Source organism: Pholcus phalangioides, unplaced genomic scaffold (genome assembly GCF_987345545.1).
Source record: "Pholcus phalangioides strain wild (caught in Gottingen) unplaced genomic scaffold, Ppha-v1.0 ptg000011l_1, whole genome shotgun sequence".
In the NCBI taxonomy this organism is placed as follows: Eukaryota; Metazoa; Arthropoda; class Arachnida; order Araneae; family Pholcidae; genus Pholcus; species Pholcus phalangioides.
This window is the reverse complement of record NW_028301604.1, coordinates 21,837,987-21,865,964: the sequence shown is the minus strand read 5'-3', so window position 1 is coordinate 21,865,964 and position 27,978 is coordinate 21,837,987. Positions and strand designations below refer to the sequence as shown.

The 27,978-nt window shown below is 37.5% G+C and overlaps 1 protein-coding gene across 1 annotated transcript; it reads left to right on the top strand.

Annotated features, from left to right (window-relative positions):
• Positions 1-27,743, top strand: wus (TM2 and DnaJ domain-containing protein wurst). The gene is made up of 3 exons (XM_089239286.1): positions 1-529; positions 19,006-19,466; positions 27,395-27,743. The coding sequence occupies exons 1-3, from the start codon at positions 142-144 to the stop codon at positions 27,596-27,598; spliced, it is 1,053 nt and encodes a 350-aa protein (XP_089095412.1). The 5' UTR covers positions 1-141; the 3' UTR covers positions 27,599-27,743.
• The last annotated feature ends 235 nt before the right edge of the window (positions 27,744-27,978 follow it).

The window sequence follows — 27,978 nt, the reverse complement described above, 5'->3', positions numbered from 1 at the left end:
TGCCACGAGTGTTTGGATTCGATTTATTGTGAGTGTCATCCAATAGCGGCGGGTGTTTAGAACTGAGTGTGCCTACTGGGCCGGCGTAAATATTTCATACGATTGTGTTCCATGAAAATCTAAACTTCGTTTTGATCGAAAATGTTTCGAAAAAGCATTTTGGTATCTTATTTTTTATGGTTTTTCGGGGGTTTTTTCGGCCTTCATCATCTTTACTTGGAAAGAGATCGACAAGCGTTTTTGTTTTGGATGACTTTGGGTGGTTATTTCGGACTTGGGTGGCTCTGCGATATTTTTCATATAAAAACGTATGTAGCTGATGCAAATGAAGATGACCACCATATGGAGAAACTTACCAAACAGATGAGAGAAAACCCGAAACCTCCCGTGTCATGGATACGGTATATGGTTCAGATTAATATTGGCGATTTTTTGGGACATCTTGTAACACGAGCGCTACCTAATGAGCTCATTGGTGAGGCATTTATGCCATTGGCCAAAATCCTGATTCCTATAGGTGTTGCTGTAGGTAAGTACGATAATATCCGAATTCAATATTTGTGCTCTGTTTGACATTGATACAAGTTAATAAAAAGAAAAATTCAAAAAAATTAATATATAAACTTTTTTAATTGAAAAAAGAATAATAAATTCAGATAAGAGCTGCTGGTTGTGGAAGTACTCATTTGCTTGAGAGGGATGATTTTCAACATAAAAAGGAATGCAACAAGAAGCAGTGAAGTTGCTGGAGGATTTTATAAAAATAAGTCTTGCACTCTGCATTTTTATTTTTATATGAACTCAGGAGGTCAGTTACACATGGTAGCCTATGTACTTTGAAAGACACACTGCATGAATAGATATTATCTGTAGACTCATTCTTTCTTACTAAAAAAGTTCTGGAACTTTTTGAGAAAATGCTAGTAATATGAGTTGCACACAGTTTAGATTACAGCATTAACTGTGATTGCGGTTACGGATGGGCATGGGTGGAGATACGGGGAAGATACGCGTTAAAGGTGGAGTCGACTGATCTGATGTGTATATGAATTGACATCATTGTGCCCCCCCCCCCAGACTTCTAAGTCTATCTCCGCCTATGGGGATGGGGGAAAATAGTGATTTAGCCAAATATCAATTTCCTTAAAATTCATCATGATTATAAAATTGTGGTGTTTCCAATTGAAAATAAAATTATAATGGTAATTTTAAATGATTGATATTAAATTTTAATTTTGTAAATTTATTTAGATAAATATTAAAAAACTGGTAATTGGGTAAGATTTCTATTATCATGACACTATCAAATTTAATGATGATATACAGTTGGTCTCTGACTATAACGAACATGAATATTATAAATTTCCACATATAACGAAGTGTTTTTCTGTATCCTGTGAATTTCATGTCGCTTAACTATGCTATTTTGATCGCTCATAACAAACTCAGATTTCAGGAAAGTATGACTGATTTTCAAACATGGAATTTTCACAAATTTTGTTGTAATCCTATGTAAATCGTCTTATCTGTAAATTTAATTTTCTGCAGCAGATGATGTCTCCTCTTTTTTCTTGGAAGACATTCTAGTAGGGCTGTTTTCGATATTGTAAAATCCTATTGCTTTTTTTCTACTTTTCTCTGTTGAATCTTTTTTTTTTTTTTTTTTTGCAGAAAACCTCATTAGGAAGAAAGGATTGAGTTTCTATTTTAACCCTCTAGTCACGGCCAACATGAATATAGTGTTTCATGTAGCCTATTTATAAAATTTCTTGGGGTATGCTATTATTGCATTATATATAGATAGTGGGTAAAAATACCTAGCAGTTTTTTACAGAAAAATTCAAAAATCGCCTTTTGGCCGAAGGGTTAATATTACTTACAGAATCAATTTTTTTTCAACACTTGTTACAATTTTACATTTAATTATGAGAATCCCAACCATTATTTACTCTCAACAATGTATCATAAAATTTACGATGTATTTTCTTATTTTTGCTCTTTTGATGTTCTTTGCCCCTTTTGCCTTTTTCACTAGCTCAGTACGCCCCAAAGCAGACTGTTTTGCATTGTTTTGCAATAAGCGCTTGGCTGACTGGAAATGTTCTGCTGTAAAAATTCTCATAATAGTGTTTTTAAATTTTTCTTAAAATTCTTCCAGATTGTTCTGCAGTAACATTAATTGTTCTGCAGCATACATTGCAGATTTCGGCACATTCGGCTTTGGGGTCAATACGTATTTTGTTCGAGGTAATCCTTCAGTTAGGCAACTTGTGTATATAATTAATGCTCACGTACCTTATTGCAGTAGGATTCTATTTTCAGTTTCATGTTTTCCTTATCCTAGAAATTCACCCTGACACAACCTCTTTCACGGAAAAGGATATACACCACACAATAAAATATAATCAGTAAATTTTTCATTTACTTGAAAAATTCTAAAATTTTTTTTAAATTTGATATACACTTAGATTTTCACAGATATTCGGCCAAATACCTAAACATTATATGGCCAAACCAAATATTTGGCAAAAAGGCTGAATACAGAAAAGCAGCTGAATATTCATTCCATCTCTATACATGTTATTCTAATCTCAACTGCTAGTGTTAAAAAAAGCATAGTATATATTTTGTGTTTTAAGAACAAGTTAAGTGTTTTAGTAGTGCATAATACATTGTACACTCAAACAGAGCCGGAACTAGAGGGGGGGGGGGCAACTACCCCGGGTGGCAAAATTTAGGGGGGCGGCAATTGTAGGTGGGAAACAAAGAAAACCATCATCAAATTGTCAACTTTTAAAGTTGTGGGGTGGCAAAATCTTATTTACGGCCCTACACTCAAAATATAGTCTACTGCACATATTAAAATAATGGATATTAATGTTATCATTCTGGTATTATTACCACTTTTGCCAAGATTGGAATAGATCAATATCATTACATGGGACCAGGGGCGTAGCCAGAAATTTCGTTCGGGGGGGGGGGGACCACTTTCATTTCGGGGGGGGGGACCAAAGTGACAGAACAATGGATTTGGCCATCTTTTTCCCTTTTTTCGGTCATTTTCTCACATTTCGGGGGGGGACCAGACCCCCAAGTCCCCCCCCCCCCTGGCTACGCCCTTGCATGGGACACAAAAAACTTTATAGTTATCTGGACTTTAGATAATATGTTATTTTTTTCCCCATTGAATTTTTTTTTAATGTATTTTTGAAGCTCAGGTTTGTTCAGACTAAATTTTTTTTTCTCTGTAAGTTATTGCTATCAGCTTGCAAGACTATGGGGAGTCTAGAAGGTGTTCTCTCTTCTCTCCCTTGTTGCAAATATTTCTGTACTTGATGTCATAATCAGTCTGTAGTATTCTCTGTGATCCACGTACACGTGGAGGTACTTTTGCTATGGGCTTCCTATAATGAAGGCAGGTAAATGCGTGATTAAAAAAAGAAAGCCCTTTCCTTCACTTTGTGATTAGTTTTCTTTTAGTTCACCAGATTTAAATTTATTTTTCTGAGAGACTTTCTCAAAGCATCTATGTACACTGCTGGCCACCGTAAATGCAACACCCTGAAGGAAGCATGTAAATAATATGAAATTTACAACATGCATTAGCGGAGGTGAGATATGCAAATGATTAGAATTTCAGCGCAGATGCACATCACGCGCGCCTGTGTCGCCACTTCAAAGCACTATTTAAGGCTTGGAGATTTCGACGATTTGAAGTATGGCAATTGTGTTTTTCTTGTGGTTTTTTAAAAAAAACGATCAATTATGCCTCGTAGAAAACAGCGATCATCTTTTGATCAAGTATCCGAGTTCGACAGAGGAAGGATAGTGGTCTACCGAGATTGTGGATTATCTTTCAGGGAAATCGGTAGTCGTGTTGGACGAAACCAAACAACTGTAATGTGGATATGTGATCGTTGGATGCAGGAGGGTACAACGGACTGACGTGTTCGATCGCATCCACCTCAGTGCACCACTTCACGTGATGACAGGCGTATGGCAGTGACGGATCGCTCAGCCCCATCACGAACCATAGCACAGCACATTCAGTCTGTACCACATCATCCAGTGTCTGCGCGTACCATTCGACGCCGTTTACAGCAGAGTAGTCTGTCCGCAAGACGTCCATTGCTTCGTCTACCCTTGACGCAGAACCACAGACGTCTCCGCCGCCAATGGTGCGATGAAAGAAGGATGTGGACGGCACAATGGAATAAAATTGTCTTTACTGACGAGTCACGCTTCTGTCTGCAACACCACGATGGTCGGATTCGAGTCTAGAGACACCGTGGAGAGAGGATGCTGAACAGCTGCGTTATGCACCGCCACACTGGTCCTGCACCGGGTATTAAGGTATGGAGCGGTATTGGATATCACTCTCGCACTCCTCTAGTACGCATTGCCGGTACTTTAAAAAGCCAGTGCTACATCTCCGAGGTGTTGGAGCCAGTTGTCCTTCCTTACCTTCAGGGCTTGCCCACAGCCATATTTCAACAGGATAATGCGCGACCACACGTGGCACGCATTGTCCAAAGGTTCTTCGTCAATCGCCAGATTGAATTGCTTCCCTGGCCAGCTCGCTCTCCGGATCTTTCGCCGATAGAAAACATGTGGTCCATGGTTGCTCAACGATTAACCCAGATTACATCCCCAGCTGCCACACCAGATCAACTTTGGCAACGCGTGGAAGCTGCTTGGTCTGCTGTACCCCAAGAACACATCCAAAGTCTCTTTGAATCAATGCCGAGGCGTGTGGCAGCGGTGATCTCCAACAATGGCGGCTACTCTGGCTACTGATTTTGGCAGGAACCACACTTCACAGAAGTCTATAAATTTAATCATTTGATGCTTGGTCAACATGTTATCTACAAAATAAATATTGTTTCAATATCTCTTGTCTTTCTTGGTGTTGCAATTTGGGTGGCCAGCAGTGTATATAATAACGTATTATGTATTAAAAAAGTATCTTAATTCATGATATAGCAACATTAAACAGTTCCATCCTAATGCCTCACCATGGCTATAAAAATACAAGATTTTAACATGGGGGAACCATTTTAGAATTTAAAAAAATGAAACAATTGTTCTGTTTTACCAATACTCGTTCACCACACATCCCGTTTGATCAAACAATATGTATGGTCACACTACTTGCAAACAGGATTTTTTGGATATACTTATTCAGTTATTGCTATCAGAATCTTTAAATCCTGATGTGATCACATTAAAGGGACTGTGTATATTTTATGTTTCTCACACTTGCAGCTGAGATCATAGCCAGAAGTTTATTTCATAGGGGGACAATTGAAATTTGGGGGAATCAAAGTGATAAAACAATAAACTTGTGCATATTATTCAGTGTATATGTCATTTTCTAATATTTTGGGGGAAACGGCCTCTGTTCTCCTCCCCCCTCTCTATGGCCTTGGCTGAGATTACAGCATTAATATAAGTAAACTTGTATTATTTGTACATTAGCACTCTGATTATCCGAAGTTTCAGGTTATCCAAGGTGTTTTTCAGATATTGATTTAAAAAATGATATGCAGTAAAGCAATGTGCAAAACACATTGTATCAAGACAATTTGATTTGATCAAATCAAGACAAGCTGATTCACCGAACGCTGCAACATGTAACAAGATCTCTACATGTTGTGAAGGTAAAGATTAGATCAGTGTTTTCCAAAATGTGTGATAGTAATAGGGTGGCAATAGAATCTAAAGATGAAACATACATTACAGTGTAACTGTAAATCATAATCCAAAAAATTTGTATATTGAATCAATTTTCCCCGAAGAAAGCATCGGAAACTCAAATGATTCACTCATAACTGTTCCCCTCATGCTAGCCATGATCCTTTTCAGAGGAAAAGTGTAGGTTAATTTATTTTAAATAATTATATTTTCACTTATTTTGTAATGAAGGTTCAAATATTTCCGGAATGATGCATAAGAGCAAGGAGTTTCACTTGAAATCTTTGCTTGCCAACACTCAAGTTTGTGCTATGAATTTCACTTTCACAGTCAGTGACGTCTTAATGAATGGGCTCAAATCAAACAAGAGCCCATAAACTGTTTAAAGGTGTTTCATTATTACACATATACATGCAATATAATTTTCAATTTGACCTTTCATTAAAATAATAAAAGAGTCTCAAAAATGCTTGAACTTGATCCCTTAATTCATTAAAATGGCCTTGCCTTCAAGAGAAAGTGAACTGTTGGCTATTTAGGTGTAATTATGTGATGCTCAACACACAAGGTGAACACGCAAAACCTCATAGACTGTGAGACTTTGCGTGTAATATATGGTCGAATCCCATTATATGGATCATTCCCAAAAAAAGTGTACATTCCCAGGGCCGCAACTAGATGTTTTGTCACCCGGGCAAGTGCACATTTTGGCACCCCCTTGTAATGTTGAAGGAGAGGTTTGAGAATAAAATTTGTGCCCCCCCCCCCTCTGGTCCAGTGCCCGGGGCATGAGACCTGCCTGCTCCCCCTAGTTGCCCTGTACATTCCACATTTTTGAGATGAAAAATTCAAAGTTGAATTTTCGAAATAAAATTGATCTCAAATTATAGCCAATGACTTGAAGTTTAATATTTCATAAATATTTTTCACTTTTATTTCGTAATATTTTATTTTTTGGGTTTTATGACTGAAAATGATGAATTTTGTCCACTCTGTTACGAAAACAAATATCGCTGTAAAAAAATAAATATTATTATTTCTGCTGTTTTTACCCCATAAAATAATGAAATCAACTTATTTCTTACACAAGGGCTGAAAAAAGTAAAAAAAAATTCTATTTTTTTATTGTTTTGATTGTTTTTCATGATTTTTTCAACTAAAAATTTTTTTTATTTCTGGCAGACAATGGGTTGGTAACTTATAATTTAACATCTTTGTTTGAAGTGCTTTTTAATTTTTTTGCCTGTGAACTGCGAAAATGCTTCCCGTAACAGAGTGGACAGAAATGTTTAACTTAGAGTAAGCAATCACAATTATTCTAAATACACTTTTATTTTTACAACAATTATATAGACAATATGAAAGGTATCCCAGACACTCCTCTACGGCATCTAAAAAACATCCACACTATGAGGAAATTAAAAAAACACACTCCCCCTCGTGGTTTGAATTTCGGCTCTGGCAAAATTTTTTAAATCTGGTCAAAGTGGATGTAAGAGATCTTTGTCATCAGCTCTGAACAGCTTCCTAGCATCATTCAGTTTTGGGGCACATAACTTTGACCTCTACCATCATCTTCAATGTCATTTTGGGCTACAACAACATATCTGTATGTAGGTTTATATACACAACAAAATCAAAATTACACGAGCATATGAACACCTGCTGTAATTAGACCATTGACCATTGCTATTTCCTTTGGAGTCGATAGCATAGTTTTCACTATTTCCTTGAATGTCATTTTCCAGAGATTCAAACTCTGAAATCGGTTGTGGAACTTCCAGTTATATACTTCTTTGGCAAGAGTAAGTTTTCTTTTCGTAGCATTCACAGAGCATTTCTTTCACAAAAGCAAGAAACATCTCTGTATTGCAGCAATCCCTTGCCAGTTGCTACTATTTGGTGGACTGCCATAGTGCCTTTCAGCATAGGTATATCATTTGGGATAATTTTTTTTTATACCTTTTATTTCTTCATTTTTGATTTCATACAATTTTACATTGGTGGCATCTTTGAGAATTGTGAAAAACTGAGTAGCATCTGATGTCATTCCCACATGCTATCAGCTGTCCTTTTCAATATATCACTAACACCATCAACTGCTCTTTTTCCATGGTTTGCTTCAAAGAAATTCCAAGTACACCACTTGAAATATTTTGAGACATATTTGTCCAATAAGTAAAAATTTTTCTTTTGTTTGTACTTAGTATAATGTACATCAGAAAAAAAAGTGAACCACATTTATTTCATATTCTTTCATCACTTTCAAAATTGGTTCCAAATGAGCACAAATAGATGAAGGTCCATGCTCCATATGCGGTGACACTGAGCAGAACAAAATTGTCTTCTCACATTCTGCAACATACAGCGCACAGGTATGAAGACATACAGTTGAATCCCGTTGTAACAAACTCCTAGAGACTGGAGAAATTACTTCGTTATAATGAAATTTCGTTATAAAAGAATTGCAGGCCTTTTCATTTTTCTATGTAAACTTATCTGAGGGATTAGAAAAGTGTTCGTTAAAACAAGATTTTCGCTATAACGGTATTCGTTAAAATGAGATTCGACTGTACTTGATTTCTTGACCCACCGAAATGATGACTTTGCACTTCAGATAATTTGCAATTATAATTTTCACTTGAAATACACATGAAGAACAGCTTCTTGTTTTTGTATGTTTCTAATTCACATTTGGTAAGCTCGATATTGGTGTTAGATGTTAAAAATGTGTTTCTTGAACAATTTCATTTCTTTTTGGAAAACATTAGGTATATTAGGTTCCACAATCTCTGCTCTTTTGTTATTTTTGTAATGTCTATCATTTTACCATTCTTTTCCACTTTTTCTTGTTTGCACTGCCATTCTTCACACTGTACAGTGCTATTCTCATCCAGTGATTTAGAAATTTTATTCATAGATACCATCTTGTCATGACAATTCAAACATTTGCCATACATACAGGATTTAGACTCTCTGCTACACGTGATATCATCAACTATGATTTCAGGAGATAATGTTTGGATTAATCTTAGTTTATATAGTGCAATCAATTTATATTTCAAATTACTGTGCTGCCAACATAAGCATGTTTCCCTATTTCCAACTTTGTATTACTTCTAAATTTTTTGTTGAAATTGAATGGTAATTTGATGTTGGTATAAATCTCGCATTTATGTCTCAAGGCCTTTAAGGATCTTTTATTTTCAAACTGAAATTGTGGTTACCACTATATTGATGACGAGGTTATCGTCATGCTACCGCGGTAACAAGTATTTTGAAGAAAGAAAAATAGCAGATAAAAAAATAAGGAGATACGACAATGTTACGTATGCACATTAGTGATCGAGTATATCCAGTGAGACTTGGGGGGGGGGGAATAGAGCCAGGAAACAAAAATAATATAGGGGGAAATTGTTCTGTCCCTTAACATACAGAATGTATTGCCATAATGTCATATAACTACCTTTATTCATACTAAAATGCCCCTTATGCCAAATCTCCCTGGATCTGTGCCTGGCAGTGATTTTGACGATCTGTACTATTTAATTTTCATATTTAACTGAAAAAATGAGATGGGGGAGAATGTGTTAAAGGGTTTAAAAATTGAATAAATAACTTATTAAATCTTGAAAATGAACTGTTTCATGATTCACCACCAGCCATCCACAACTAGCTACAACTACTAGTTAAGTCTGCACCTTGCCAAACTGAAAAAAGACATGGCAGATAAATTAAGCACCCACTATTTGACAGCTCTCCATCACTTGGAAAACCAAAGAAGCTTGATAAGGAAATTCCTCTTCAACTACTGAACAAAACATGAAGTATCAACAACTTAACCAAACACCTACTCCGGCCATATCACTATATTTCAATTTACTGCCATTAATGAGTTGGGTTGGAAATGAAGGCGCCATCTATTGGTGGTTACCTCAAGCTTGTTAAGGAAAATATCTTGTTATCTATATTTTCTTTTAGTTCGAACCTGTGACCTGACATCAACCTTCACAGTGTTAGATGAGCATCTTACCACCACACCATTCGGGCACTATGAAGTATCAAGTAGAAGTTGGCACTTCACTCTGCTTCATTTCTGAACTGAGTAGTATCATGTGGGGAGAAATATATATTAGGCCTATATGATAATAGTTGCTGTCTCTGTACAATGGCTAGGTGTCGATCTGGCCTCAGAATGAATGTTAAACACCACTCTTCATCCTAAGAAAGTAATGGTGACTTTATTCAGAGTTTGTTGGTGCTCATCTGGTCTAGAGAGTAAATATTGTTATATAGGTAATTATTATTGAGCTTGGTAATAATTCACCATGGGTTCACAAAGTGTGCACCCATGGCTCCTGGGGAGTGTTGCTGAATTCTGTTGGGGGCATCCCAAAGAGTTTGTATATTCATGTGTGCTCATTCAGTGCTTTAAAATTATTCTTTTCTAGACTATTCTTAGGAGCCATGGATAAATGATGACAAGGTTAAGAGAGTCACGGGTAGAAAAAGTTTGAGAACCAGTGTTATAAAGTGGGTATTGTTATATAGGATTTTCACTGTGGAATTAATGCAGGAAACTAGTATTTCATACTTTGCCAGTAGTGTATACAGCATAGCTGCCAAGTCTCCCGAATTTTTCGGGAATCTCCCGAATTTTAGCTTCATCGCTCGACCTCCCGAAAAGTTCTTAAATCTCCCGAATTTTTACGAAAATCACAAAAATCCCTAATTGTCCCTTAAAATTCCCTACTTCATTAAAAAAAATCCCCGCTTATAAAAAAAATCCCTAAGGAATTTCTTGTGGGGCATGAAGCATCTTTTTTTTCCCCTTTCGAAATGACGTCACACGTCGTAAATGGGGAAATTCCCTTTTTAAGGAAGTTTTACAAACCCTCTGATGGTAACAAGAAAGTTGTTTGTCTTATCGTGCAGGGAAATGGCTTAGCAGCCAATAGTCCTGGATAATAATTGAAGATTCTAGTGACGCGCATATGGTCAAAATTTCTTTTGTTGAAGTACGTACGTGCGATATAACAAAGCATGCATAATGATAAGCAAAAACATATTTAATCAATTTTAAAGATAATTATTCCGATAAATTTCCTTTCATCAAACGTTCCAGAAGAGGGCCGACTTTTCCTTTTCGTACAAGTTGTGTTACGGACATAAACATCGGTCATGGAAAGACTGCCATCATCACTCGTGAAATGAAAAAAGCAAGTGTCACAAAAAGTCAGTGTTCTTCAAAAATTGACGGTGTTTTCCTTCATCTTCCGATGATTTTGGGGCCATTCGCGCAGAATGTTCGTTCACGGCGTTTCTGATTGAACACAATATTTATTTTTACATCATTGAAGTTTTGGCCTCCAATTTCACTTGTTTTTTTGCTTAGGAATTTTATTCCCAAGGGTTTAACTTCCATGTGTGTAAAAAAATCCCTATTTCAATTTGACTTCAGTAGGGATTTTATTCCCTACGCTTTAACTTTTATGTTTGGAAAATCCCTATTTTAATTGGAAAAATCCCTATTGTATTTATTAGGGAGTGGTTTTAGCATAAAATACGGGTTTGCGCGAAAATCTCCCGAATTTTCATTTTCAAAAGTTGGCAGCTATGGTATACAGTGAAACACTTCCTGATTGGTCACCCTGCAGATGCTGTCACCCCTATTTAATGACCAAATAAAATTTCCCTGGAGAAAAAAAAAACTCTTCAAAGTATTATTTGAGGGGGTGACCATTAAGCCCCCTGCTTAATGGTCACTCTTAGATATGATCACATTTCATCCTTCATTCCATTGGATTAAAACCCTCTGTATAGACACAAACATATTTTTTGTTCAAATATCTTTTACCTTTATACTGATTAATTTTATTCCATTGGGGTGTGTGAATGGAAAGAAAAGATTGAAATCTACTCAAAATAAGGTAATAAGTTAAAGATATAACAAGGGGTAATGAGAACCAATCTAATAAGAAGGGTTGGGACTCCTAGTTGCAATGAACTAATCAAGACTTCAAAATTCTTGGCTGCATTCAGTGGGGAAAGAGGGACTCCTTTCTAGTAAATTCATATGGTGAAAAACATTGATTGGCTACAGAGAATTGTGATAAGATTCAAACAAGAATATGGAATTCCAAAAACTAAGAAAAGTATTTTTTAAAAAAGTTTTTCGTTCAATGCACTTAGTATAACATTCTTTTCGATCAGAGTTCCCAAACAGCAATACTGCAAAACGCGTTTGAGATGAAGAAAAAAAAAGTTCTCTCAGTTATTCTGAAACAATGCAGGTGGTACACTTCATTATTTTCTGTCTTGTCTGTAGAATAACATACTTTGGCACTCCAGCCTATGTTCTGTATGCACAAGGGACATAGCTAGAAATTTATTTCAGAGGGGGATAACTAACATTTTTTTAGGGGGGGGGGAAGACTAAAGGGATAAAACAATAGAGTAATGCGTGTTTTCCCATATATATCGTCATTTTCTAACATTTGAGGGGGGCAGACCTCCAGGTCCCCCCTCTCAGTACAGCATCACTAAAGGTATTCATCAATAATGGATCATCACTTTGGTATGTGCTTAATCACTCTTAATATACAAAATATGAATATTCTTATTGAAAAAAAAATGTTTTCTTAGAGTATTCTGAAACAATATGTGTGTATTCAGAGATGCCGCTGTACTCTAATTTACCTGGGTTCCTATTCAAAATATCTGGGTCCTTTTTGAATGAAAGTGGGTCCCCTCTCAAAAAAATGTATCTTCAAAAAAAATTATGCCCCCCCCCCCCAATAATACACTGGTACCTCTATGAATTTTCTTCCAGCATGCCCCAGGTCTTTGATCGCCTGCTTATATTTCTTCGTTGAGACTGAGCGGTGGGCCATATTGTAATGCATTTCTAAAAACATTCTATCTGAAGGTTCATTTACTTTCATTGTCTACTACAGGGGTGGGAAGTGACAAAGTCCATTTCGGATCAGCAAAATTCAGGAATCTGAGCAGTTTTGGAGCAGCAAAATATAGGATTCAGAGCAGATAAATTGCAGCAGCGAAATCAACTTACAAGAATATTTTTGTTAACCCTCATCCCTTTTCAAAATAAAACTGCACTGTCTTTTGTTATCAAACATCTTTTCATCAGCTTGTTTTTTGTTTTTCAGGCTTTTGACACCTTGTTTGAAAGAGCGGCTGTCATAAAATTTTTCCCACTAGTCTATTTTCGATGATTTTTGCTTACTGAGGGCAGGCACTATTTGCTGTCTGGAACAGCAGCATTTCAAATGGGCTAAAAACTTTCTATAAGTTTTCAATTTTTTTTTTATACTCGAAAAGAAATTGTTGCAAAATGGGAGAGAATTTCGGAAAAGTCAACACGATGTTTGGCAATTCAACACTCATTACTTGGCAAGATTAGCGATATAACACTCGTTACTCGCGCAACATCGGCAAAGTTTCTAAATTAGCATTCGTAATTCGGCGGACATGCTCTTTTTACTCCCGGAATGAAATTTTTTTTCACGAAACATCGAGATTTGACGCAATGACGATCGACTACAGTAATTTCTGCTGCTTAAAGTGGCGATTTTTTTTTTTTGAAAACGGAAACTGACTCGCATTTGCGCTTTAAAGCTTAAAGACCAAACTATCTTCCGTTGCACGATCACGGATATTATCGGGGTTTCGGGATGGAAAGCCCGATGAGGGGCCGATAGTTTAAATAAGGCGGTAGTTCAAGTACAAAGGAATAAAATACGCTCTTCTGGAATAGAATCGTTTCGCGGCAAGCAGGAACTAAACTTTTTTGGCGTGCTTTCTGAAATTCCGAACATACTGTAGCAAAATTCGCTATTTGGCGCAGAAAAATACGAAAATATTTGCTATTGGAGCAGGATGGCGCAAGATGTTAATTTTGGCACAGATTTCCCACCCCTGCTACTAGTAGGAAAAGCTTGCAAAGAAGCTCATTAGAACTGAGAATTTAACGTATGAAATTCCGCGATAAAATCTAAAACAAATATACAGTTGATCCCGCTTATAACGTTCCTCCCATTTACAGCCGTGGTCCTAACAATAAACAGTGTTTTCCTGTTTACAACGTTTTTATGACGGTTTTTTGAAAAACGTTATAAAAGAGAGAGCAGGACCCACTTCAGTTAACTGTTGGAGGCACACATTTATATATTTAGTAATAAATCAATCTATAAATTCTTATTGGTTTTACATTTCGTTAAAAAAATCTTAGCACTTTCAATATCTTCTGATCAAATTTAAAGCAAATTAGATTCTCTCTCTCCTCTCTCAGACACTTAAGTCCCGTTCACATGTACAATAAAACATCCCGGACGTTCCCGGTAACGGGGATTTTCGCTACAAACCATTCACATGACGTTTAGTTTACGCCGGTAATCCCCCTCTTCTTTCCGGAATTCGTCACTGGTTACGTGGGTTTAACGGAAGTGGTTGATTCAAGATGGCTGACGAAGGAACTTGCAGTAGTTTTCGCGGTGCAAAGGATTATGGGAGAAGGTCGGTGTCGAACACCAATCCACCCCGAGAAAGATGGGCTTTTTTGATGAGCTTCTCTCCCACCTTTTTTTTCCCTGCCGGTAATTATCACCAAAGCGACCCCCAATCTTGCACATGTGAATACAAATACAAATACAAATACAACGCCACAACAGGCAAAATGCCCAACGAGGTGGCTGATAAAAAGATGCCCATAAAAATATGGTTGTCATATGTTTCAAAAATACAGCAACCCAATTAAAAATGCAATTAACACAAATTACAAACAATAACGGAGCTTTATCTTCAGATTCCATATTCATACTTTGGTTTTCCTGGTAAAATTATTTTATTTTCCCTCCCTGATGATCCACCACTCTGTTGCCACATATTTTCACCCCTGAATATGGGAGATATGTCAGATTTGTGGTGGTGAAACTTAACAGTGTGTTTGTGTGTGTGTACCCAGCATTTGGCGTGTTTTGTGTTCAGTAGGTAGTGCCATCTCTAGCGCCGCAACTTGATACGTACTTTATTAAACGGGGCAAGCACACACATTTTGGCACCTCGTGTAATTTAGAAGAAGCAGTTATAAAAGGGTTGAATTCTGCGCCTTCTTTAGTCCAGAGCGCAGGGGGGAGGGGGCACTAGACCCACCTGCTCCCCCCCCCCCAGTTGCGGCCCTGCACCTATTTTCCAAACTGGTAATGCGTGCATTTGAAGTTTAATGTATACATATTTGTGTTGTAGGCATTGGCGTACCCAAAGGGGGGTTTTGGGATTCTAATCCCCCATCTCAATCCGAGATTATAGTGTTATTTTGCAGGAAAAAACGTAACCCTCCTTGAGAAAAAAAAAAAAATTGAACCTCCCCCCGAGAAAATTCTGCGTACGCCTATGGTTGTACGTCTGTGTAATCGCCGTGTCAACCAGAAGTTTTTTCAAAGGAATAGCCAACCAAAATTTTACCGAGCTGATTACCATTGAGCAATCGCGAGTTCCAAACCCGGATTTCCACCGAAAACAAAATTTAGGGGGGGGGGGGTTATAAGGCGCCTCTTCCCTGGCTTCCCAATGAAGATCAAAAGTTTGTAGAGAATTAAAATATTGGAATAAAATAATTTCTTTTATACTATCTGTTAATTTAAATTGTTTTCGAGTGTTAGTGACCCAAACTTTCTGTGAAGAATTAGATCCTTGTGCCCCTCCAAAAGCCGAGTCTGCGCACAGACCCGTGATTTTTGCGATGCGAAACGGTGACTACCACATAGCAGCTGGATGACAAAACTGGATGTTGAAGGTCGAGTTTTTACAGATTCGGATTTTTTTACAATACCGTAATTTCCCGTATGTAACCGGAAAGGAGAAAATTCGCAGGGAATAAAAAATCCGAAATTTGAAACTTCTGTACACGGCCCCTCATTCAGGGAAGCAACTAGATATATCCCTCATCTTATTCTTCAACAACCCGCGTGTATATCAATACAGTACAGGGTACAAAGCAGTAAATCCACTTTTTCAAGGTCGCGCGACCATGATACATGGTAAAAAGAAGAAAAAAGATAGGGATAATTAGTTGGAGAGGTTTTTCTTTCTACTTTTTTCTTAGAACTAGGAAAGAACGCGTCTCGGAGGACGCGTGAACAAAATGTTTATGCGTCCTTTTCCAAAATTCCGGGTATTTGACGCGTTATGGCGCGTCAATGGCATCTCTGGTATTTACAGGGGCGCTTAACGGGCTGTAGCCCTGGATGGCAAGTTCAAGGAATGAGTGGTAGAATATCAGTAGAATGTGCAGCAAAATTTGTACAACCCTCAATAAATCCGCCTCTGCCCAGACAGCTAGGGACTAGGTCAGTGAATGACCAAAAAAGTGACCTAGAGAGTGTGCAAGCATGTAAATGACCAAAAGAGTGATCTACAGTGCATGCAAGCTTGTGAATGACTAAAAGAGTGGCCTAGAGCATGTGTAAATGATCAAAAGAATGATGTAGAGCAGGGAATCACTGCCACATCAACCAGGAGGGTTAACGCCCCCTGGGGACGGTAGAAGCTACTGGTGTAACATAGGATCCTATGGGTTAGATTGTGTTGGGGGTCAATGGGAGAAAAAAATTTCTGAAGGGGGCGATGGGACGAAAAAGGTTGGGAAACTATGATGTAGAGCATGTGCAAATGATTAAAAAAAATAACGTAGAGCTTGTGTAAACATGTAAACAGGGGCGGTCTTAGGGCAGTCCAACTGCACCGGGCGCCAAATGAGAAGGGGCGCCGAAACGCGTTAAGTATACATTACTAGGAAAATATCTTTAAGATACGTATTTATAAAAAAAATATCTGTAAAATATACATGAAAAATGACCGAGATGAGATTAAAAAAAAAAAAAAGGTTTGAGTGTATATAATAGTACGGTTATTTTTCGAAAAGTCCGATCACTGGCCAGTCTCCCGACTCGTCAGACTTTCCTATTACTCCAACCAGGGGCAGCTCGGTGACACTGGGTATGCTCAAGAAGGGCGTCAAATCCGAAGTGAAAGGGCAAAGAAAAATTTGGAAAAATTATTAGTGCCCGCTGTAGGAGGGGCACCAATTCTGAGGTAGACGGGGTGAAAAAAAGTTAGGGGAAATGATTTCTTCCCCCTCTAGTAGGAGCGCCAAATCCAAGGTAAAAAGGTCAAAAGTAATTCGACATATTTTATGACATATGGGCAGAGTGGTTTTTTTATAAAACCACTCTGCCCGGGGGCCCATGATGCTCTTGAGACAGCTCTGCCCCTTCTCCAGGGCCGTAGCGTGCTTTCTCGGGAGCAGTCTATTATTTGAAATAGTTATGCTCAGAAAAAGGAGGATTTACAAGTGCCCCCCATTCGGCTCGGGGTACAGCCCAAGTTGCCTCAGAATAGTTAAGGGGGGCCTGCCCAAGCTGCAGGTCCCGGTGCTTTAGCTGGTGTTTACCTGCCCCTTCCGTTTCTTAGTACTGGATCTGAAAGGGATAATTTCAAATAAAGTTCATGAGTTCCATAAATATGAAAGAAAAATCATACGGAAAAATATCACTGTAATTTAACCACTTATTAGCAGCTTAGCCCATACGTGATGCGTGCACTCTGCGTATTTTACCATAAAATTCAATTAAAATGAGTATGAAGAAGATAGATTCTTCGTGATGCATTCTCTGCATAAATATGTGACGTTTTGCTTTTTTAATGTTTTTAAATCTGTTAGTTAAATCAAACAAGTTGGGTTTTATGCTTGTTTACAAGTTGAATAGCAGTAATCCCATTCTAGGAAGAAAGTTTTTCCGATTTCTTCGTCCCTTAATATCCAACCAAGAGGTGGGGGGGGGGGGAGGTTATGGGGACGATCACCACATCAAGAGTCTTATAATATGGTAAAATAAATCTGTCCCGTATTTTACGGGACAAGTAATAACTAGCAAAAATTTCCTTTTCCGACACGATATGCGCCTGGGGGGGGGCCGCTGACTACTGCTTTTGCACCGGGCGCCACTTGGTCTAAGACCGGCCCTGCATGTAAATGATCAAAATAGTAACCTGTAAAGCAAGAAACCATGTCAGTGAGCTACTAAAAGAGTGACCCATAGCACGTGCAAGTATGTGAGTGTCCAAAACAGTGTGCAAGCATGCGAGTGACTGAAAGAGTGACTTGGAGAGTGTTTGAGCATGGGAATGACAGAATGAGTGAATCAGAGGCACAGGTGTACTTGCAGGAGTGGGAGGAGGAGGCCAAACAGGTCATAGCAATTGAATACACCTTGAAAAACATATAATAAGAGTTTCTTGCACAAGCAAATTCAATGTTGGAAGGAGACAAATGTGCTGCCTGACAATTTAACATGTACTGTATATACGGGGTGATTATAAAAAAACTATCTCGACATATGGGCCCCTAACTATCATACCATTCACAGAAACTGAATGAAATTTTGGCATAAGGTATTTTGAGGTATGCGCTCAAGAATGATATGGAAAACAACAGTGTCACTAACAGTTACGGTTACAGTGAGAAAATTTCGAAAATATCAAATGGCAACACCAAGTTTTTTGTATCTGAATGCGATCTCCATACTGAAAAACACTAAATAGCGTTGGAATGGCACCTGTAGCACGAAAATCCCCGGAGCTAGGCAAGGAAAAAGTAAAAAGGACTTTGCCGTGCACCAGAGCATTAATGTTCGTTTCATTCGTCACACCGTTTCTTCGGCTGAGATCCCAGCCTGATTAGTCCTCCACAAGGTCATGTGGAAAATTTGTGAAACACAATAAAATGCTTTATTTTATGCTGCTTCTCTGTCCTTATTGGTTGTCCTCATTTTTAGCCTATCTACCGCCAGTGATTTGGATGCTACAGTTGCCGTTCGAACGCTATTTAGTGTTTTTCAGTATGGAGATCGCATTCCAATACAAAAAACTTGGTGTTGCCATTTGATATTTTCGAAATTTTCTCACTGTAACCGTAACTGTTAGAGTGACACTGTTGTTTTCCATATCATTCTTGAGCGCATACCTCAAAATACCTTATGCCAAAATTTCATTCAGTTTCTGTGAATGGTATGATAGTTAGTGGCCCATATGTCGGGATAGTTTTTTTATAATCACCCTGTATAATATAGGTATAAATTTATAGAAACATTGCTTTCTGTGTATTTTATGCTGAAGTTTGAACACTAGTTTTTCCTCTTTAGTTTGCAAAAATTGTTGTCTCACTCTATGATGTATTTTAGTAATACATAAAAACATATTTATTAAGTATCTTAATTTTTTTGCTCTATATAGGTGTGCACTTCATTGGGAACATTGGACGCCACCAGGGAAAGTTTATCTACCCACTAATTGGAGCATTACTGACTTATCCTCTGTTCTTATTTGATTACCAGTCTATATTTTTTACTTCTTTTTTATCAGTTGCTGTATTTAATAGATATTCATTAGAATGGCGTAGGACCCCACCAAAGAGAGGTTCCTTCATCAAGAGAGCTTCAATTTTGATTGCATGTGGTTTTTTATACCTTAGTTTATGGGGTTCTTTTTTTTATTTCAATTGTGAAATAAATTCTGATGGTGAGGATATAAAATGTCGAGAGGCAGCAAAACACTTTTTTACTAGTCCTGTTTGGAAAGAATTTCAAGAAGTATTAAAGGAACTTTGGCATTTAGCTCAACATCATGGATGGAAAGAAGTGTGGCAACACATTTTGGATGCGTTTGATCCTCAAGGGAAAGCAAATGCACTTAAGGTAATTTTTTAAATTTTTATTGCAACTCTTTATAAATAAATTTTAAGACCATTTATCATTAAAAGGGAATTGAGCTGTGGGAAATACCCACTATTGTTCAATCTAAACTGATTCCTGCTCAGTTTGCAAAGATTAGGGAATCGAAGCTTCCAAAAGTCTTAATTTTAAAAAAAATCAAAATATTAAACCTAATTTACTTTTATATATATGGTTGATTTAATAAGTTTTTAGAAGTCAATTTTTTTCCACTTTTGGAAAAATTGCGAGACTGAAAATTTTGATCAATGTAAGTTCACACATTAATGCAGCTTAAAATAAGTAAATATGTGGGTGCAATTTTATCCTTGAGCATTTTGACTAAAACAATAGCTTTTGAAATGTGTGCCAGTTCAGTTTATAACACTTTTTTCAGCACTTTTTTAAAGGTGGATTTACATTTAAATCGCATTGATCAACGATCCTGTGGTCAACGGAATATTTATAAGCGGCTCGCTCGAGTCATAGATATAAGATTAACTAGACTGCACGTCCTATGGTCCGGTCCCTTCTTTTTTTGAAGCACGCAAAAGCATTGCAACCAAAAGCACAGCAGGATTTCGGCGGATCGAGCGATTTCTTAAACACGGACCAAGAGTGATCATTGGAATAACAAGGAATTTCTTCGTACGACCCGTGAAAGTACCCACTCGTCACGTGGTTAGGTGTAGCACGTGGTTAGGAAACCAAAAGCAACCCTGCATGCTCAATCTATGGTTATATCTATTGGCTCGAGAAAAATCTATGCTAGTAATCTTGTCCGTTTCCAAGATGGCTTCGAATAAACTTGTGCGTTTGCAAGCAGTGCCGTCTTAACGCATGGGCCCACCCGGGCCTCAAGAGAAGAGGAGCCTCACAAAAATGGGAGTCGGTTGAAATTTTCTAGAATTCACCAGGTAGAGCCTCAGAAAAACCACTTGGCCCGGGGGCCCATGATGCTCTTAAGACGGCCTTGTTTTGCAAGGGTCGCTATAATTTGTGACCAATAAATTAGTATTTGTCAACTACTCGCTAAAAAAAAGACGATGGGTTAAACCAGTGATGGGCAAACTACAGCCAGCTTAGTTAGAGGCTCGATCCTGACTGCCGCAGATTTTAAACTAATATTTTTCAGTTTTCATGATAATATTGAGTTCAAAATAATATTTTGAGTTTTATATTTATAATAAATTAGCCTTCCAAATTTTTTTTTGGCCCGCTCCTGAAAATTTTGCCCATTACTGGGTTAAGAAGCTATGGGTTATACATATACATACAGGGTGTCCTGTAAGTTCTAGCATGGCCTTTATCTTATCAACCGTCCGACGTAGAGGTATGATTCCAATTTAAAAAATGCTCAACAGGCGTTCAAAAATTACCCTGTATCAGTTTTGAAAGTGAAAATACAGCGTGTAACAGAATAAAAAATTAAATTTTTATATGGTCCCCCTGTCCTCTAACTTTCAATTAAAAATGTTGTTGCTCTGTTTCTCCCGATTCCAACAAAAAAAAAAAATCCATGTTTCTAAATGCAATATTCACAGAAATATTCGAATTCGAAAAACGAAGGGAATCTGGGAAAGAACTGCGTTAAATGCGTTTATGAAACGGTTTTACCCACATTTAACTCTGTTCTTTCAAAAATTTCTTCCGTATTCAGCCTGCCAGGCCTTTTGTAAGCCGTTAAAATAGCCCTGAGGTCAGAGCTCGGCAAATTTTCTCGCATTCCGTATTTCCTCCGTTTTTCGAATTCGAATATCCGGTCAAGTCGTCGTTTTTTCTTCAGGCCCATCCAGCTTTCATAGACAACAGTGTTATTAAACCCTCGTTTACTCGTCGCTAATTTCTGTTAAATCGTCACCATGAAAAAGTTTGAGTTAGAGGAACAAATAATTTCTATGGCTTCCATTAAAAAAATAGTTTGTTGACAACATTGCCATATGCTTAAAAGTCACCATAAAAACCTTATGTTCCAAAACGGGTAACAAAAGTTACGCTGGGGAAGTTCATTTGCCGATTAAAGTTTTTGAAACGATAGGGACTGTTCGAGCTAGACCTGTTTTTTTCATGAGCTTCACTAATTTAGGGCTTCAAATATGAACAAATTATATTTGTTGAAAAACCAGACATTTTTTCTAAAGTTGAGGTCGTCTTCGTGTGCACCCCGGACCCTCCACACATCCCTCAAAGTGGACCCTGTGTTCGAGATTGCCTTGTAGTTAGCATGTGAGAGATTACCTTGATAAATTTTACCAGGATTACCTTGATAAATTTTACCAGGATTACCTTGTTGTTTCATTAACTACCGATAAAGAATTAAAACACTAAGATTATAAATTTCATGTGTATGTAAAATTGATGTATAGTAGTTCTGTTGTAAAGAAAAGCTAACTAATCTAACAGTTGCTCTGATTAGTCGAAACTAAAAAAATTACTAGTATAAAACCAAACTGTGCCAGAGTATATTTTAACACAATAAGTTAAGTAATAAAAGCTCTAAAAAGGTAAAAACTTCAATTTTTTTTCTTTTGCAATCTATAAATTTTATTAATATTTTAATTCATGTTTTAATAAATGTTGTGTTACTTATTTTCACAATATTACGCATTGAAACTAACGGCACTTCTCTTAAGTCGTCTCTCCACTTACGCCGTCATAATTTTTCGATAACATGAGGTGACAAGTTATCGAGGTTTTACTTTAATATTTTTAATAAAGGGTGGTTGATGACGTAAGAATCATTCAAACCCCCCCTTGTCATCAAAAGTCAGCAAACCGAACCCCTCCCCCCACCCACGCTGACGTAATACTTGAATGACCCCAAAAGTAAAAAAAGTATCTTTCCTTGGCTGGCTATATTTGCTTGAGAAAAATACGTGAAATTCGAAATACGGGACATTGCTAATTATCGCCAAAAGTGAGCAAAGCTGCCAACTCATGCTAAAATCACAGAAAAATCGTCAACCGAAGGAAATGACGCGACACTTTAAATTGCAGTGAATTTTTAAAAAAAACCAAGACAAATATGTGAAATATTCTTATTTGTACTCGTAATTATCGTAATGTAATTTCTGAGTTGGAAAGATAATTTTAATCGTTGATTTGAAGAATAAAAGTCTTGGCTTTGTTGGAAGTACGTGAAAAAGCGGGACAGAGCGAGAAAAAAAAAAACTAGAACTGTCCTGGTAAATACGGTACGTATGGTCACCCTATTCTTTCCTCTTCTATTTTACGATCCTCTTTGGGAAACACCACAAGTGAACACAATAAATAAGATCTGAAAAAAACCATTACATTTTAAGCAGAAAGAGTTGGGCAGATACTCTTCTAGAAAGCACATAGCAGGTTTGGTTGCGATTTCAGTCTCTTTTGTGGCCTCAGATTATTTTTACTTTCCCGTCGACATCACAATTGCAGGCTATTTAAAAGTAGAGAAGCCAAAAATGTGAAGAAAGGATTCCCAGGACTAATATAACACCCTATTTTTTTAAGTAATCCTTAAGACAGGTAAAGATCAATACTGGTTGAAAATGTGCACAGCTAGACAACAATACACAGTTGGACAAGGGTCCGAAGCAACCCCTTCAGGGGGGAAGAGAGTGATTCCGGTATATTTCATTTACTTTTTTTAATTTGGGGTGACCTTTGTGGGCTTTTCAAATGCCGGAAACACTATTATACAAGTGCAAGGATAATTTGTTCACAATTGTACTACAAATCTCACGTTTGTTGGAGAGGAGGGTGCTGTCTGTCTTTGAGGGTATATTTTGGAGAGCTACACTTTTCAAGGAGGTTAACCAATGGTCTTTAATGGTCACAAACAGGGCCGGATCTTGAATCCTGTGAACTACGCTGCCGCAGAAGGTACCAACTGAAGGGGGCGATCTTTGAGGTGATAGAGGGCAATTGTGAGGTCACGAAAATATTATTCGCTTACACTTGAAAAATGCCCAGAACTGGCCCTGGTCACAAATCAACACTGTCAAAATTATTTATCGTGACTTGGGATTGCATGATCATTTTTGTCTCACCACGGTCATTTTCTGCACACGAGGGCTAATTAGACCGGGACCTACAATTTATTGCCGATTCCGAACGGCAGGCTTGTTTTTTATACTCACCGAGAGGTTGGTGCGCTAACTCCTCGATGGTGGACTCTCTGCGGTAGCAATTTTTTGCTGCGGTCAAGTCGCCGTTTTTTGTTGTACCCCTGTGTCAGGAAAGTTTTCTGACAAGGACGAATCGGGTATCGAACTCGCGACACCTCTAAACATCTTTTGGTACTTTAGGCGAGTATCTTATCGACCGGACTTCCGTGCCCCTGGGATTGCATGGAACGACAAGTCAACTCTATTGAGGATAGTCCAGGAGTGAATGTGATGGCAGGTGAAAATCTAAGCCTTCAAAAGATTCAAATACGAAATCTGGAGAGATTCTCCAATTTATTTTGTGCTTGTGTGTGTGTATGAATAATTATTTTTATCAAAGTGATGTGTAACAATTTGATCAGCATAGTTATGAAAATATAGTAGCGAACATATATGTGAAATTAAAGCTCTGGAAATGGTAGGGCATGTACAGTATGTATTTTTTGCTTAGTCTAAATTTCTGTATGCCGGAGGTAAAGGCACCACGTCACAAAAGGAAAATTTTATAGAGTGGTTTAAAGATTTGATTTTTTTTTAATACTTTAATATTCTTTATAAATACTAACAACTGGTCTCGATCAGGTCTCGCAATTGTACCATCTGTGATCCAACTATTGCGTTTGCATCGGTTCTTCCCGATACCTGAGTAAATTTTTAGTAATACAGGTGCTGATTATTTGCTAAATCAGTGTTATCGTTGGCTTTTTTGACGCACCCAGTTCCTTTATCGCAAATATTGTTTTCTTTTTCCGTGAAATGTGACTCGTTTTCCCTTTCCCCGTTGGAAATGCTCTTGTGTACTTATGACGTGTTCAAAGCAGCTGGTGTTAGATTTTAGTCAACATATGTTAATCGGTCTCACTATTGGTAACCACTTATTCTATGAAATAAATGTTGTAAAGTGATATCGGAGTATGTCAGTTTCATCGTATTTATTGCACAACGAATTGAGTGATTTTGTTTTCTTCAAATTATTTTTAGGACACAGATATTTTTTATTCTTTGGCAATCCTGACCGATGTTGAAATCACTCTCTGGCGAGTCCTCTAGGCCTGGGTTTTTAGTGGAGCTCAGTATTCTGGCGTTATTTTCTAGTAAATTTAGTGTAAATTTTTTTCTAAAAATGTAAGATCAATCCCAGGTTCCCCAAGCCAGAGCCTCTCAACCTTTCCTCTTGTGGGGAGACTGACAGGGCTCTGACTTTACACACTTCCTAAGGTCTATAGATAGTCGCGGACAAATCGCAAGACGGTCTATTGACATTGTCATGCCTCCACGTTTGCAAAATGTTGCACAACTTGTTTCAAGATTCCCATCCGAGATGATAGATCATAGACCTGCGATTTTGGTCTATGAGAAGTCGCAGAATACCTGAGATTTTGTGCGCTACTGTTTATAGACAATCGCAGAACAAAACAAGTGTTACTTGCTTTTGTCTATGAGTGTTTTTGTCTATGTATATAGAGTACATTAAGGTAGTATGGAATATTTTTATTTTTTCGATTATTCCAATTTGAAACATGGTAGAAACCTGTATTTCTATAAAATTTTGTTTCTTCTATATTATTTCATCCATATTATTCTTCCATATTATTTCTATAAAACTAATTCGAATTGATCAGAAACAAGATTTAATGATTCGATGACAATGAAAAATAAAATTTTTTAATTGGGTCGCTGTATTTTAGAAATTTATGACATCCATATTTGCAGTAGTGGTCTTAGGGTGGTTTAGCCTGCGCAATTGTACAGGACACCACTTAGGGGGTGCCGAAACGAGTTAGAAAACTTAGACACACGTACATGGAAAATAATACTTAACGTATTTTCAAAAAAAAAAAAAATTACTCAGCAAAATACAGATGAAAAATAAGTGATGAGAAAAAAAAAATCAAGGTTTGGATAGAATGAGCGGTACTGTGTATACGGATTTCCGTGAAGATAAAAATACGCACACGCTAGCTTTTTTTTCTTTTTTTTTTTTCTTAATCCTCCGGGAGATACTGGGCAGTTTGCTTTCTCTTTTGTTGTCCAGTAGTGATGGAAAAAATAAAGAGAATTGAGAAAGTCATCTCCCTCCATCACCCCTTTATTCTGCTAACAAAAAAGAGTGTTTCCCTGCGTTGCGGGAATGATGACCAGAGAGGACTGAACCGTCTGCGATTTCCTACTACTCCATTCAAAATGCGGAATCGAATCGCCAACACAGTATTTTTTTAAATATTAACGTAAGGAATTCTGAGTCTCTTATATGATTTCTAGGCCCTCTTTGATCCGGAATCCTCCGCTCAGGCATCGTTCTTCTATTCGTCTCACAAAGAACAATTAGAAAAAAAAAAATACAGTACTCTCTCACACTTGGGAAACCATGCATTTTGGCGTCCCTGGTCCGTCTCCCGCCTCACCAAAACTTCCTAATAGTGCAACGCGTGTATGTGGACCGGAAAATGACCCTCGAAAATATGGTTTTCAACCCCCACCATTAATGTACGCAAACGGGGGGTTTTGGGATTACCACCCCCACCCCGATGTTATGGTGAATTTTTGAAATAAAAAACGTAACCCCCTCCCCCAGTGAAGAGAGATGTGAAACACTGCCCCCCCCCCGCCCAAGAAAATCCTGCTTACTCTACTTCCCCAATGTCCATGAACACCCTGGTGTGCACTGGGCTTACATCGGCAATTGAGATTAAATATCAAACGACTACTGCATGGTCGTAAAAAAAAGTTTTGTATTTGTCAATAAATTTGGATGATAGCGCCCACTGAAAAAATTTTCAAGTGTTCTCCAGCACTCAAATGTTGGAGGCGTTTTACCCAAGGCCACAACTAAATACTCTCAGCCGAGTAAATATGCATTGTGCCTCTCCTGTATAATTTCGAATAATTTTAAAGAACTTAGCGCCCCCTCTGGTCTAGGTCTAGCGCGTGGGGCATCAGATCTACCCGCACCCTTCTCTTTACTTGGAGACTCCGTTAAATTTTAGATTTTATTTTTGTTTCACAGTATTAGTTTTCAAGTTATACGATTTTTTCAATATCTTAAAGTTAGTTATTTCTGTTTTTCTCTTTTCTCGATGAATAAGAATTAACCAAAAAAAAAGCGTATTTTTGTGTATATAATCCGCAGATGCGAATTTTGCTAGTTTCAGAGAAAAAAAGACATCGTATAGTCCGCAGCGGTGTATGACCCCAATGAAAAAATTTCGTTCATTAAATAATAAAATTTTAAGAAACTAGGGAGGGATGTTTGCCACGTTTTGATGGAAAAAAATGTCGATCTTTGTATTTGCATTTAGTCCCTCAAGAAATATTTAAAACTTGTTTAGTTATAATTACTTTGAAAATTTATTTATAACAATCAAACTCAGACCTCTGAGAAAAAACTTTAGACAACGTTACCTTTAGATAAATCACATTTCGGCTAACGAACGTGATTCCGAAACGAATGACCTTCGTTGGCCGTGGTATCACTGCATAATGCTCTTCGTGGTCCCCACAATGAGCAAGCTGACAGGTCTCTAGCCTTAGAATCCCGAAAAATTTGTTTTTTTCTTAATTTTTAACGCTATGAATTTACTTTTGAACCAATATGAGATAGCCTGCTGAAAGTCTGAGACTGACGTCCTCCAGAAATCCTTGCCCAATATAAATCCCTGCTCCAGAATTAAGGGTTTCTAATGCTGTTACTATTCGTATCCTAATAAATGAAAACTTATTTGAGATTATTTTTTAATTTATCTAATTCGGTCGTGCCTTTTCCAGGTTCTTGGTGTGAGTGATGTGGCCTCGGAACAAGAAATCACAATCCGTTACCGTCAACTTTCTCGCCAATGGCATCCAGATAAACACAAAGATCCTACGGATAAGGAAGTCGCCCAAGCAAAATTCATCGAAATTCAAGAAGCCTATCAAGTTCTATCTGCAATTAAATCTCGTCGAAACGCTCAAAATGTAAAAGAAGGGTGATATTTTTCGCACCGTGTACTGTTGTTATGAGATCTCTGTTAAAATCTAGCATTCCATGGAAAAATGTGCCACCGTCCATTTACAAATATATTTCAACATTGTTTGTGTGAAGTGAATAATAAAAACTGTTTTCTTCGCCTAAAAATTGAGATGTGAATCAAATATTATTACGGTATTGCTCGAAATATATTCGCGTTTGTCATCTCTCGAAATAGTATAAATTTCAAGACCGACCTAAATTGAGCGATTAGCTATTTTTAAAAAAGAACTAGCTTGATATGATGAACTAGTTAAAATACATTTTTTTATAAGTTATTTTGGAAGTCGGATAATTCCACATTTCTTGGAAATTTGTGTCCAATAAACCCTTCATAGCCGGT